Consider the following 13,457-nt stretch of genomic DNA (forward strand, 5'->3'; position numbering starts at 1 on the left):
AAAATGGACTGTCTGCAAATTCATTATTTTTTCTGTATTCCCCAAACATGGGGGAGGTATCTCAGAAACTGATATGAAAACACTCCTAGACATTTTTTTTTTCCCTAGAAGTAAAAATTTTGGAAGATAAATAGCTGTAATAAAACATTATGAAGTTGAAAAGTGTTTGCTTTTAATACTGATCATCTGTAAGCTCCTTCAAGTTTTTTTATGAATATTTACTGATTTCTTAGGCTACAAAGTATCACTTTATTTTTTATTATATTTATTATTCTATGGATTGAGAATATTTCAGAAAGAGCAAAACTGTGTCTGTTACTGAATGTAATTATAACTCGACAGCTATAAATGCCAGGACTGAATAACTGAAAACATATGCTATATGCCTGAAATTTTAAGGATGATGAAACTGTCACATTAGTAGCACACAGCATGTTATAAAGAACTCCCACAACGTAGCAGTTGTTCAAAAGTTGTACCCATCCGGTCATTCTATCCTTATAAGAAGATATATAACACTAGATGATGATTTATTCAAAACACAGCTGCAGCCCAACCTAAAGGTAATAAAAAAAAAAAAAAAAAAAAGCAATCAACCAACCCCCCCCCCCAAAAAAAAAAACCAAACCAAAACAAACAACCAAGCACCACAAAAGGCTTTTTAAATTACAGTGTTAAAGCCATGTCGGTGCACACAGAATAACAGAAAAGCATTTCCAGAAAGCCCAAATTTTATTCTCCTCAGGCTTTATTTTGAGGGAGGACAGGTGAGGGAGCAGAGGCAGAGCAGCAGTGCAAACACCCGGCAGCCCCGCGGGCTCTCCCCGCCTAACGTGAGCGATGGCTGCACATGCCGCCCCCGAGGACGGGGATGGCGACCCCCGCGTGCGGGCGCCCCCGGCCCGGCCGGAGCAGCGCGGCGGCGCGTTCTGCGGCGGCGGGGGGTGCGCGGTAGCCCCGGACCGACCCACCGGCCCCGCCGCCTGCGGAGCCCGCTCCACCGCACCGCGGAGCGCGGCTGCAGCCGAGCCCCCCGCCCGGGCGGGCGCCCCGCGTTAGGTCAAACTTTTATTTCGCCCGTCATTTCGCACCGCGGCCGCCGGGACCGGCCGACCACGCTCCTGCATCCCCTCGCTGCGGCGGGGGGGCACACACAGCCCCGCCGCCACAGCTCGGCCGCCGCCCGCGAGCATCCCGGGCTCCCCCGGGCACAGCCCTCCCCCGTCCCCTCCCACCCGGCTTTATGGGCCGCCGGGGGTCGCCAGCCGCCCCCCCCTCTGCGCCGGGGGGCTGAGGAGGGGGGGAAAGCGCGGCCCCGCGGCCCGGGGCCCCCGCGCTGCTCCCTCGCCCCGGCGGCGCGGCCCCGACGGCCTCCCCCCGCCCTCCCCAGCCCTCGGCCGAAACGTGGGGACAGCCGGCGGTGCCGGGAGGCGGGACCCCGGCGCGGGGGACGCGGCGGAGCTACCCGCACCTGCGGGGATGCGGTGGGGGTGACGGGAGAGGGGCACCGCGCAGCCCCGGCGCCGCTCCTCACCTTTCATCCAGTCGACGACTTGGCTCGGCGACCACTTACTGACGGGCTCCATGATGAGGGCCATGGGGGGCGCGGGGGCGCGGGGCTCGGGCGGCCGCCGCTCTCCGGGCGAGGGGCGAGGCTGTGCGGGGCGTCGGGACCGCGCTGCCCGGGGCCCGAGCGGCGGCGGCGGGAGGAGAGAGACGCTAAATCCCCGCTTGCCTCCGCTGCGATCGCTCGCTCGCTCGCCGCCTCTGTGCCTCTCTGGGGATTTCAGTTCATGTTGCCGGCACGGCGGGGAGGGGGTGGAGGAGGAGGAGGAGGAAGGGGGAGGAGGCGGCGGCACGCTCCGACGCCTCCCGCCCCCGCGGACCCGCGGGCAGCGGCGGCGGCTCCCGGCCCCGCCGAGAGGTTGGTCCCCGCTATGCCCGGCTCGGCTCGGCTCGGCTGCGCCCGGCTCTGCCCGCCGGCTCCCGCGGCTCTCCGCGGCCGCGGCTGCCGCGCCGGTGTCTTTTTCTCCTGGCGGAAATGACGAGGCGGCTCCTGCCACCCGAAAATATCTCCAAGTGCAATGGGAAGCGACACCCGAGGGCCGCCCGGGGCGGGGGCGCGGGGGGGCCGCGATGACTCGCAAGGTGGCGCCGCCGGGGGGGCGCGGGGCGGGCGTGGGGCGGCGGCAGCGCCGGGCACCTGCTCCCGCCGCGCCGGGGGCAGCGGGGGGCGCCTGCGGGGACGCGCTGGCGTGCGGGGGGTGGGTTTGCTGGGATTTTTCCCTGGAAAAAATGCATCGCTGCGTGGGCGGGAAAAGTAATTTCTATTTATTTATTTATTTGTTTGTTTTTATTTTTTTTAGCAAGGCCCGACCGTAAAACGGCAGTGACGGACGGTGCCGCCGCAGGCCGGGCGGGGGGCGGCCGGGCGGGCAGCACCGGTGGCTGGCGGGCGGCCCTGGGCCGGGGCCCGCCGGGGCGGGGGGCGCAGCAGGGGAGCTGGCCGGTTGCTGCGCCCGCCGCGCCCCGGGGGTGCGGCAGTGGGGCAGGCTGCAGTGCGGCCCACCGGGGCACGGACCAGGCAACTTCGGCAGGGGGAGGGCACCGCCGGTGCCTCCTCTGCCCTCGCTGTCCCCTGAGTTGCACCGCCAAGGTGTGGTGGCTGCGGGTGCCAAAAGCCACTCTCCCTGCAGCGGATCGCCTTCGCTGGAGCCGTTCATCTTCCCCTGTTGTGTCCCCCCCAGGCTGCATCATCCAGGAGCCTACCCCGAGGGGGCGATCCCCACAGACCACGCTCCTAGGAGGCCCTCCCAAGCGCAGAGCGACTCCTCCTAGAATGGCGGTGGGTGCTTTTCAGGCACCCTTCCTAGGAGCCTCCGCTCCGAGGAGGTGGCAGCCCCACCTCCAGCAGAGCTCCAGGCTGGGGATACATTCATACCACTAAAGGGTGCTTTCCTGCTAGCAAGCTGGCCAGTGCACAGCTCTGCCTGCATTTGCATTCACCCTGCTTCTCCTGCCAAGGCTGAGTCGACAGCCATCGAGATGTTCCCTCTGATGGTGTCTACTGCTGAACACCAGCTGCTGACGCTGACATTTAATATCTGTACGTCAGGAAAAAAGAGGATTCCCTCCGCCCCGAAGTGGCAACAGCAAAGGAATGCCTCTGCATGGCGTGGGCAAGGGCTGAAGCTCTCCCATTTTGGTGCATGGGGCTGAAGCACCAGCAGCGAGGGCCGGTGAGGCACTCATAGGGTTGGTAACACCTCTCCCTGGAGACCCAGGAAGAGTCTCCCTAGCAGCATTAGGCTCAACCCTCACTTTGACAGTTGTACTTGTCCTTGAGAATAAACTTCTTTTTATTGAAAACTGGAGCTTACACACTGTAACTTCCTCAAATCTGGCTCTAGAGTTGTGTCTTCTGTGTCATTTCCCGCCAACACACTGACAAGGCCATCTGCGTTACCTAAAGCCACTGGAACAATAAACTTCACTTGCAAATTAAGGCTGACTTTTTTTCTTTATGAAAGGCTTTAAAGGTATGCAGGATCCTTACATACTGAGTTATTGTTGTTGAAAGAGCATGTCATAATTTTAATTAGAAACCAGCAGTTTGAAAAGGTTTACAAGTAAACAGCTAAGGCCAGACTAAAACCTGGCATGTAAATTTGTAACACCATTGTGTAATTCTCATTGTGCTGAAAAGTTCCTCGTGGGTGAGGAAAGGGGAAGTTAGTTCTCAGTAGATATGTATGAAGTCCTATAGTCCGTAATTACGGCATGCACCGGGATCCCTATAGCTTGCCAAGGTAATTTGTAGCTAAAGTGAGTTTTTCAGTAAAGCACCTGTGACCCAATACTGTCCCAGTGGTCAGTGTCTGTTACTTTTAAAGCCCCTTCATAGTGGTTGTAGCAAATAATGGAATGGTAAAAGGGATCTTACTCCCCCAATTCAGTAAGCCAATGATGTGTGGAGCATGGGATCTAATTATGATTCTTCGCACAGACCATAGCCATCTCATAAATACTGGGGTCAATCCCACTGTTTTACTTAGCTCTTGTTTCAGTCTCACTGAAAAGCATTGGCTTGGCTATGGTGGGGAGGATTTGGCTCATTGTAAGTGATGATAAAATTATCCAGCCATGGTATTTAACTTGATGACCTATTACATCAATGAATTCTGTAGTCAGGACATGTGCTACATAAAAGCATTTTTTTAACTTGCTCTAAATTTATTACTGCTTGATTTTATTATTATTCTCTTTCTAGGGTAAGAAGTCAAAAGGAGATCTGAATGACTTTTAATGCTGACCTTCTTAAACTGAAGTGTCTCAGCCAAAATGCGTTAACCAAAGTCTTTTGGCTGTTTTCATCTTTCAGTTTAGTGGCCCATCATCTTGCCGTCACACCTGCATGAGTCAGGCCTTTTATGTAAAACATATAGGACAGGCTTCTGCAGAGACACTGAACTGCAGAATTATGTTCTAACTCGTCTTTTATAATTACTCTGGTCCATATAGTGCATGACTGTGATTAAAAAAATATAAATATACATGTCCTTGTTAGGTAAGTCTCAGTTTATTAGGTAGTAAACATAAAAATAAGTACACAGTAAAATTCAATATTGAAAGAATAATAACAGGAATGAGTTTGCAGCTGAAGTACAAGCCTGAAGGCAGCAGTATAGATTATATATCAGCTTAAATATCCATTCTCCAAACATCCATGGACATAGATGGACAGCTCCAGCAGGCAATTTCAGGCACACACACCTCTTGGATCAGCACTCAAGCCTGCAAGCTCACAGAAGGTGTTGCCTTTCTGTCATGGTACATTGTCAAAAACAAAACTCCCTAGAGTTTGGCTGGCAATCGTAGCTGCTACAGCAATACAAATTGTAAATAATACCAGTAAATAGTTCAAGTATGTCTGCTAATATACATTTTGTTCCTGTTCAGTCAATAGGAGAACTTCTGAAGTAAGGCACTGCTCAGCCTGAATAATGGCAGCAGAATTAGATCCAGGTTTTAACACTGGTACATTAAGTGGGCATTTGGGCAATGTACAAGAAGCCAGACTCAATAGCAAGTGCCAGTGACGGGTACAAGTGTAACTGTGGGTTCCCCAGAAACTTCATGGACTTTCTGCTAGGCATCAACAACGCTCAGCAATGACAAGTTGAAATATTGCCCTGAAGTTATGGAAAGGAATTTTGCTCTCAAAAGATGTTGGTTCTGGTGCTAGGTGTTAAAGCAGATTTTTTCAAGGGGAAGGAAAATGAGAACAAGTGGAGGTAAACTAACAGTAACAAAAGCCGAGGTCTGATAAACCCAGTTGGATTAAAAAAAAACCAAACAAGCGAAATGAAAAAGCTAATACTTTCTTCAAGTTAGGAAAGTTTGTGTTTATATAACAAATAAATTCCTGATTTTTACAAGGGAGGCTTTATTTCATAAGACTCAAGCTCTTCCATCAGTATTAGCTCATGCTACAAATATCTCCTTTGTATGCTGTATCCATGTTACTAGAGCCTATTTTCTTCCACAGCTTGGGACAACATGTAAAGCAAATTGCTACTCTTCTTGAATAAAGACACTGGGATTGTCCCTTGCCTGGTAGGGCTGCCATCTGTCCTGTGTTCCCTGGGGTCTTTCTGCTGTCAGCATGGTGCCTGCACTGATACCTCGTCAATGCAAGGACTGCTGTCCCTGCCAGGGCAGGCATCTTCCAAGGGGAAGTGGGAATGACAAGGAAGGGAAGGGAATAACAAGTAGCCTTGGTGGCAGGGGGCCATGGGCAAGTAAAGGAGGAAGAGGAAGGTCAATGGCAGAGCAGAGGTGCAGTGAGACAGTAAGCCTCTGAGGAGGGTAGAGGCAGGGACAGATCAGGGAAGTTGAGGGAAGCAAAGGGACTTAGATGGAGTTCAAGACTCAAGCCAATTCAGAGGGACACACCGTGCTGACCAGTTGGCCCTGGCGCTGGAGCAGTGGGGCGGTGTGAAGGCCCTGGGGTGGGAAGGAGGTCTATCCCAGCTGAGAAGAGCAGACAGCTCTGTTGCCTGTGCCTCAGGAGACTGCATGGCTCACTGCCCCACCTGCAGCCAGCTGTCCCTCACTCCACATCCATGCGGAGCCTCTGCCCATACAACAAAGAGGCCAAGAAGACAACGACACTCAATTAATTTGGTGCCTATACTGAGATGTCACTGTTTCCTTATTTCTCACCACTCCTTCAACCTGCCTGAAAGCACATCTTTTAAAATAGTATTTCAAAAGCAAATTATCTTGCCTTTAAAGTATATGCCTTACATACCTGATGGTGACATAAGTGTGTGTGGGGGTGGTGGTGGTGGTGGTGGTGGTGGTGCAATTGATATTGTTTTTGTATAATCAGAAATAGAAATCATAATCCCACAAAGATGTTTAATAAAGTATTCAGAACTCAATTAAGGCTATTAAGAGATTAGAAATTAGATTAAAGGTGGCTAAAGGGTAAAAATTCAAGGACTTCAAACACCTTTTATAATACAAAGGCTCTTAAAAAAATGAAGAGGCTGAGAATTTCCCCAGGAAATTCCTATCATTTTAATTAGGTTTCTTCATTTAAAATAACAAAAAGAAACCATTCCATACACAATTTGAGTCCTACTGCCTCTCTTAAACAGTGGACTCAAGTAATTGCCTGCTGAGACCTCCTCCTTCCCCAGGTTTAGGGGGACATGCAAAGGCTTAATAGATTTTGAAGATCAAGAGGGACCACCCCAGCCATCTGATGCGTCCTCCTACGTTATCGCCTGGCAAAGAATTTCTCCCAGCCTCTCCTGTGGTGAGGGGAATTATCTTTCCTCTGATCGTAACTCCTCTCCGCACCAAATTGTATCCATTTCTTGTTTGCTTCCGTATGGAGTCAAGTGGCTGGTTCGTTTTGTTGCTGAAAAGAACAGGCATCCCTGGCAATGTGACGGGCTCTTGTATCTCTGTGTCCTGTGGTCACTCCCAGCCGAGGCTCTCGGTGCAGCTGATGCTGCCATGAGGAAGGGGCAATGCTGCCACAGGGAAGGTACAAGCTGGTAGCAGAGGGGCAGTGGATGTGTCCCTGCAGATGCAGAGGGCTTTCTGAGAGCATTAGCCACCCAGCTGGAGGTTTTGGAGGAGCTGCCATCTCAAAAGAACAGTTTTCTGTTCCTTCATGAAAATAAATACACATAGGTGGTATTATGTGTGCCTTCTCGTTTTCTTTTTTTAGGCACGAGCTCAAGGAGGCTGTTTGTTCAGCTATGGTGCTAGGCTAAGGCTTGATCCATGCTACTGTGACACAAATGCCCCACTTGAAACAATAAGAAACCCAAGGGAAGTGTGCTTCTGTGCTAAAATTATTAGAAAAAGATTGTAAAAGAGCTACTAATTATTAGCATCAAGTTCCACTCATTATTAGCATCACAAATGTAAAATGGCTGCCCACAAGAGTCAGCTTGGAAATCTCATTAGAAAGCAATCTTACCATTTAATTCCTGCTTATAAACACTATTTTATTACCTTTGGAATGGTTAGGTGGCTTGGCTAAAGGCAATGGGTGGCTCCCATTGAGGTATATCTTATTTTTGCTAATGAATTTGTATTAACAAAAGAATAATAAATATCTGATTCTTTAAGCAATCCTGAAAATGAAGCAACATTTAGAATTGCCAAAGAATGTAGTCATCTAAACTGCACACTGGAGTGCAAAAGAAAAAGAATAATGATACAGTAATATAAAAAGGGCAAAACCATAATGAGAAGGGACATTTGTCAGTATACTCAGAAAAGCACAATCTGTCTCTCTGGTAATTTGGTGGAGTACAGAAAGTATTACATGCTATATTACAAGTATTACATTTTATTTCTGATTTCAGGAAGCATTGCCATATGTCTTCAAAGTCAGACATGGCCTCTTAAATGTAGTGTGTTCTTTATTCGTGCTGTGCGGGCTGCATCCCTCTTGGACAGTATTTATTCTGAATAAATTAAAGAGAGTATAAATCTTCCAGTGTCACAGACTTCGTATCAGCCAGCTTTTGTGGATGAAGTGGGCAGGAGCAATTTGGCTCCTAATGACCAGGGAGACTTGACAGGTTTGCTTTATTTCTCAGACTTGACAACTTTATCTTAAAAGCTATTGTTATGGAAATAGTCCTGAATTTCATAGCCTTAAGAAGCATTTACTACTTTCAAATGTATTTCATGGCAAAAGGAAAAAAGACACATATTTTCAAATATTCCTGGTATAAAGTGGCATATCTGTTACAATTAAATATGCCCTAATGTGTCCTGATATTGCTATGATTAGAAGCTCTTTGAGATTTCATACATTTACATGAAGCTTCACGTTTATAGCTCAAGAAATTTGTGACCTAAGGTCCTACTCCTATGAGTTGTCCTTCATCATACTCACATTCTCCCTGGACCTGTGTTGGGACTGTACATAGACCTAAAGGTCCATCCATATGGTGTCACATTGAAATCAAAGGGAATTTAGGGAGACTGATGGTCAAATCAAAAGGATGCCTGCAGACCAGTATTAACTGAAGTATGTTAGACTTACTTAAATAAGCAAAGTGTTCAGATATCACAGTGGTGCCATAGTTTGGACTTTTCTATACCACCATGCCATTAACATTCTTTTTGTACTGCTGTTTACAGCCAGACCTGGTTAAAGCGTAAGAAACAAAGATAAGGCAAAGGAATATGCTTTATAAAAGGGATGTATATGGAATATTTTTGCAAGGGAAGGGACTTTTCTATTGTCAAAGAATTGTAATAATGAAGGAAAAGTATTAGTATGGAAAAAAAATGATGGGTCAAGGTGAAAAGGTGACATTATAAAAGGAGTGAAGCAGAATGACAAGGAAAACACTATGGGAAGCAATAAAATGATCAGAAGAAAATATTGCAAGAACTTGGGAAAAACAAAGACCGTAATAGGAGACAAAAGCAAATGTATGTATGGATCAGTCTGTAGGTACAGTTCAAATTCAGGATGGGGAGGGTTAAGAAGAGTGAGAAAGCAGTGAAATGGAAAGGTATGGAGGAGTATTGAAATTGGGAGGAAATAAAGGAGAAAATATATTAACATCAAAGCAAAGAGATTTGAAACATGGACAGGTTATAGAAGAAAAGGATTTTAGGAAGGCAGGTAGATTGGGCAGGAAGGATTTGAAATACCTGAAGTGACTCAGCAGGAATTAACCCATAGACAACGAGTCAAAATAACTTTAATTAATCAGAGAAGTAGGAAAGCTTCTCACAAAACATACCCAGATCAAGCACTAAACAAAAGTTTTTTTGTTGTTATTTTTCTTGTTCCTTGGAGGACTAGAGCTAATTACTTGAACCCTGCTGAATTAAATGTGCCTGGCTCATTCTCTAGTACTGGTCTCATAGCATTAAATAGCCTTTACCTCCAAAACCAAGCAGCTGCATGCAGCCTGCATATTTTGAATGGTTCCTGGCCGTGCTAACACCTAAAGAGCGCTTGGGACCTGTTCAGGAGGTGTTAGCTGGCATAACCCAGAGCTGTGCTGGGGAACATTTGAGCAGTTTGTTAGGACAGACATTCTCATGCCTGGAAACGTTCCAAGACCTTGATAGATTTACTGCTGGGGAACGGAGGACGGAGCCTACATTCATACCACAGGCTCTGGCATTGCTTTCCAGGTCCAGGTTCACGCTTTGCCATACTTCGGCATCAGACTAGAGCAGGCAGCATCCATCCCCCAGAGCAGTGAAGCCAGGGCCTGGACAGTCTCCAGCCGGTCACCCAACCACTGTACTTTGGCAAGCAGCAATCAAGGATGTCCTGCAGGTGCCATAAATGCCAAAAGAGAACCCCAGAGTGCCCTGGAGGTGACCTGAAGAGGTGAGCTAAGCACAGCCTCAAGGAAGCAGTTTACAATCAACTGGAAGTATCACAACAGTTTACATTCCCACAAGGTATCCCTGTAGAGGAATGAAGGCAGTGGTTGATTAGCATTGATAGCATGCAGCTGTGGGTTGCCTCGAAGGCAGTGGGTTGACTGACATGGACCATGTGCAGCTGTAGCTCATTCCCGCTAAGTACTTAAATAGCCCTGAGGATTGTGGGAGAGGGGGTCAGTTAGGGGAGGAGCAGTGTGGTCTGGCCTCTGGAGGCAGGAGATACAACACAGACAGTAGAATCTGACCAACGGTAAAGCTTTGTTGCAGCTTGATAACTTCTTTGTGCTGCAACATATTCCTACACACCTGGGTTTGACAAAGTAGGAGAAGTAAGACTGACAGTCAATACCACACTACAGATAAAGCCATTTTCTTTCATTTGTTGGCTCCTTCTAGCTTCACAGCTTCAAAGTCCCAACTGAATGTTAACCATCCTACTACCCAGACACTTAATCATGAGTGCTGCCCCAGCCCTGCGATCTGAAGCTTTTCTTTCTGTAGTTGGCAAAGATGAGCACTGGGAAGCCAGGAAATAAGTCACAGATTGGAAACTCTAGCAAAGCTCTCCATTGCTGTTTGAATAATTGCTCAGCAAAAATGGAAGGCACAGACTCATTTCAGATTCCTCTAAATATCCCAATTTTAAAAACTCTATTAATCCCAGTGACAGCTGGGTGTCACACCTACCTGATCTAACCTTTTGAGGCGTTTCCGTTGTGTTCTTCTCTGTAGTATTCTGAGCATTTTAGAGAATTAAATAAGTCTGCTATATAATCTAATTAGTATCTATCTTTTGATCTCTTCTTGCTCAACATGGGCAGGAGAAGAAGGTACATAATTCATCTAGTTTAATTATTATTATTATTAAATTTATTACAGTGGGAAAGCAATGATAGAGAGGAGTCCTGAATTTTAGCCAGAGGCCATCAATATCTGTGGCTCTTCCAGTCCCTTGAGGGAGGGAGTCCCAGAGAGAACTTCCCTCTTATGATGTTGACCAACACTGGAGAACTTTGCATGAACATATCCAGTTTTGTTCAAACAGCTGTTCGGGTGCAGGTATGTGGCATAGGCGCATATTAATGTTTGCACTGCTGCAGTGCACATGGTTGCATACCCGAAATGGAGCTGCATAAAATTTAAGACCTGCCTTGCATCTGTGCACAGGTTCATATCAGAGGTTGCATAATGCGTTACACTGGTGTGAATTCCTACTGTACAAATGTGGTCATATGACTTTTTAGAAATAAGTCATCTTGCAAATAGTCTGGCATGAGTCTATTGGGACTGCTGAAGGTCAGGTCAGAGTCTGGAGGCACCACAATGATATATTTGCACGCTTTCCCTTTCTTTGCAGGTCAGCTGCTGTCTCTTGAACTGGCCTGAATTTTACTCCTCTCCAGAGTTGAGATTATTCCTAAATTGACTCAGTTGCATCTGTCCACTCTGGAAGTCAACAATGCTCAGAGCCAAGTTGGCATACGGTGGCCCTGGACTGGGTCTCCTACCATCCCCAGATGAAAAATAAAAACCACAGCTAAAAACCCTTCCTGAAACCTTTATCTGAAGGTAATATTTCAGAAACATGTGCAGTCTACCTACAGAAACTTCACTCTGATCTGATCATTTGACATGGGTCATACGCTGTGCAGGCCAGTGATGCTGGGAGGGACAAAAGCCCTTGTAGTCCTTGCTTGCCCACCAAAATCCCTATGTTTTATATCCACTCACTATGTGTCACCTTCACACTGCAGGTACTTAGACCCAGCCTGTGGCTGTAGCACACTAGCCACTGTATTTGCGTGTCAAACAGAAGAGGAAAGCTGCCTGTGTAATTTCACAGGCAAAGTCTGTAGAGAAGGAGGCGCAAATGCTTCTCCAGCCTTCAGAGATAATTCTGGTATGACTTGAATGGTCATCACGACCTGAATGACCACGATGTGTCTTTGTTTTGATGAAAGCTTTGGCAGCCAGCAGCAGTACTCACTAAGCAAGAGCGTGCAATGTGCCTTAGACAACCAAAGTATGACCTTTGTCCATAGTTCATGTCAAGAGGAAACGTACTTCCTGCTGGCAGTGCTGGCAATGAATCTAAGATGAATCTAAGATGAACTCGATGTGTTGTATTTCAAAAATTACCAGTCATCCCTGTTTTCCTTTCAGTCCGGGAAAGAAAAAGTAACAGCTCAACAGGGGAAAATGTTGAGCAGGTTTTACTTCTGACACATCTTTCTGCACTCTACATAAAACTACCATCACCATCTCCAGTAATTACTGGCTAAATTCTTCATAAATGTTTAAAGCGACGTGAATGTATCCCCAGTTTTCATGGCACCTGTCTCACCACTGGTGCAAGAAATCTTTCTTATAGCTGCCAATAGTCATGGAAAAACTCAGTGGGTTACAGAGTAATGATTTACTGAAGAAGCAAATGAATCAGCATGTGAAAGATAAAACCTTGCTGGTTAATATGCATGTATTTGAAAGATATAAAAGTCTTAGGGATGAATTTTATTTGGGGCACTTCATAGGGGCTTGCATACTGTACTGTAAATGCAATTACTATGCAAATGCACACAGTAACTGTGGAAGGAATTTAGGGTATAGCTGATGGCATCATTCTTTGTTTGAGATCACAAACATTATTTTGACCAACTGATCCAATGTTACTGTGAGAAGCTAGAATTTATGCGATCTTTTAACTTGGGAGAGATTTTTAAACATGCAATAAAAAGTATTTTCTGGATATTATTTTTTTTTAGCATTGCTGCTTGTATAATTTGAGGCATTTAACTAGTAACAAATTACTAATAATGAACTTTTAAACTAATTAATGAATAACTAATTTGGATCTCTGTAACCATTATCCCACATCTGCTTAGACCTGTGCTAAACACTTAAATAGTTCTCTTTTGTTCATCCTACCTCATACACACCACTTTTGTGATGAAGAATCGAGGAGATGCTTGACTGGAACTGGTGGGGAGTGGTGCTGAGTGCCTCCCCATCACCGTGTGTGATACAGCTGCCAACCCAGAGTGGGCAAGTTTCCTCTGCAGCACTGCCCTGTCCTTTCTTTCTAACAGGTCCTTTTCCTCTGCGCTGTTAATCTCTCTGACCAGCAATGCAGGCTTGCTTCCAAAGCCTTTTGTGTTAGCGTTCATTCTAGTGGGTCCGATTTTCCTCTGAGTTAAACCCAATTAACTCCAGAATAACTCCATTAACTTCAAAGCACGGAGCAAGTGAGTATTAATTGTATGGAAGATGGAATTTAGTGTATTGACTTCGGTAGCGTTGCTTTCCCCAGAACACCCTTGCACGTGAGGAGAGAGCAGGAACCGCATCATTCATCACTGCCTGTTAATATCGAATATCTGGAGGTTTGTTTTAGTCTCGTCTTTGTCACAAGCTTGTCAAAGAGAAGAGCAATGGGTTTTTTCACGTTTTTGAAAGTTGTATAATTTTTCAATTTTGCTACTTTGTCGTCATGACCTTTCTGCCCA

At 46.7% G+C, this 13,457-nt stretch overlaps 2 protein-coding genes across 6 annotated transcripts in view; one reads left to right on the plus strand and one right to left on the minus strand.

The window, feature by feature from the left end:
* The window catches only part of CNKSR2 (connector enhancer of kinase suppressor of Ras 2), a 220,769-nt gene extending 219,103 nt beyond the window's left edge, over positions 1–1,666 (minus strand). For all 5 annotated transcript variants that reach the window (XM_055703082.1, XM_055703081.1, XM_055703079.1 and 2 more), the window contains exon 1: positions 1,535–1,666. In XM_055703082.1, coding sequence (XP_055559057.1) covers positions 1,535–1,598 — 64 coding nt within the window. In that variant the 5' untranslated portion in view covers positions 1,599–1,666. The remainder of the gene's footprint in view (positions 1–1,534) is intronic.
* Positions 1,585–3,603, plus strand: LOC129735437 (uncharacterized). Its single transcript, XM_055703084.1, has 2 exons — positions 1,585–1,924; positions 2,367–3,603. The coding sequence occupies exons 1-2, from the start codon at positions 1,585–1,587 to the stop codon at positions 2,945–2,947; spliced, it is 921 nt and encodes a 306-aa protein (XP_055559059.1). The 3' UTR covers positions 2,948–3,603.
* Positions 3,604–13,457: the final 9,854 nt, after the last annotated feature.

The sequence above is a fragment of the Falco cherrug genome, chromosome 2 (assembly GCF_023634085.1).
Source record: "Falco cherrug isolate bFalChe1 chromosome 2, bFalChe1.pri, whole genome shotgun sequence".
Taxonomy (NCBI): Eukaryota; Metazoa; Chordata; class Aves; order Falconiformes; family Falconidae; genus Falco; species Falco cherrug.

Coding starts and splice junctions, on each gene's coding strand:
- LOC129735437 (XM_055703084.1), top strand. CDS start 1,585: ATGATGAGGGCCATGGGGGGCGCGGGGGCGCGGGGCTCGGGCGGCCGC. Junction 1,925..2,366: donor GCTCCCGGCCCCGCCGAGAG/GTTGGTCCCCGC, acceptor TATTTTTTTTAG/CAAGGCCCGACCGTAAAACG.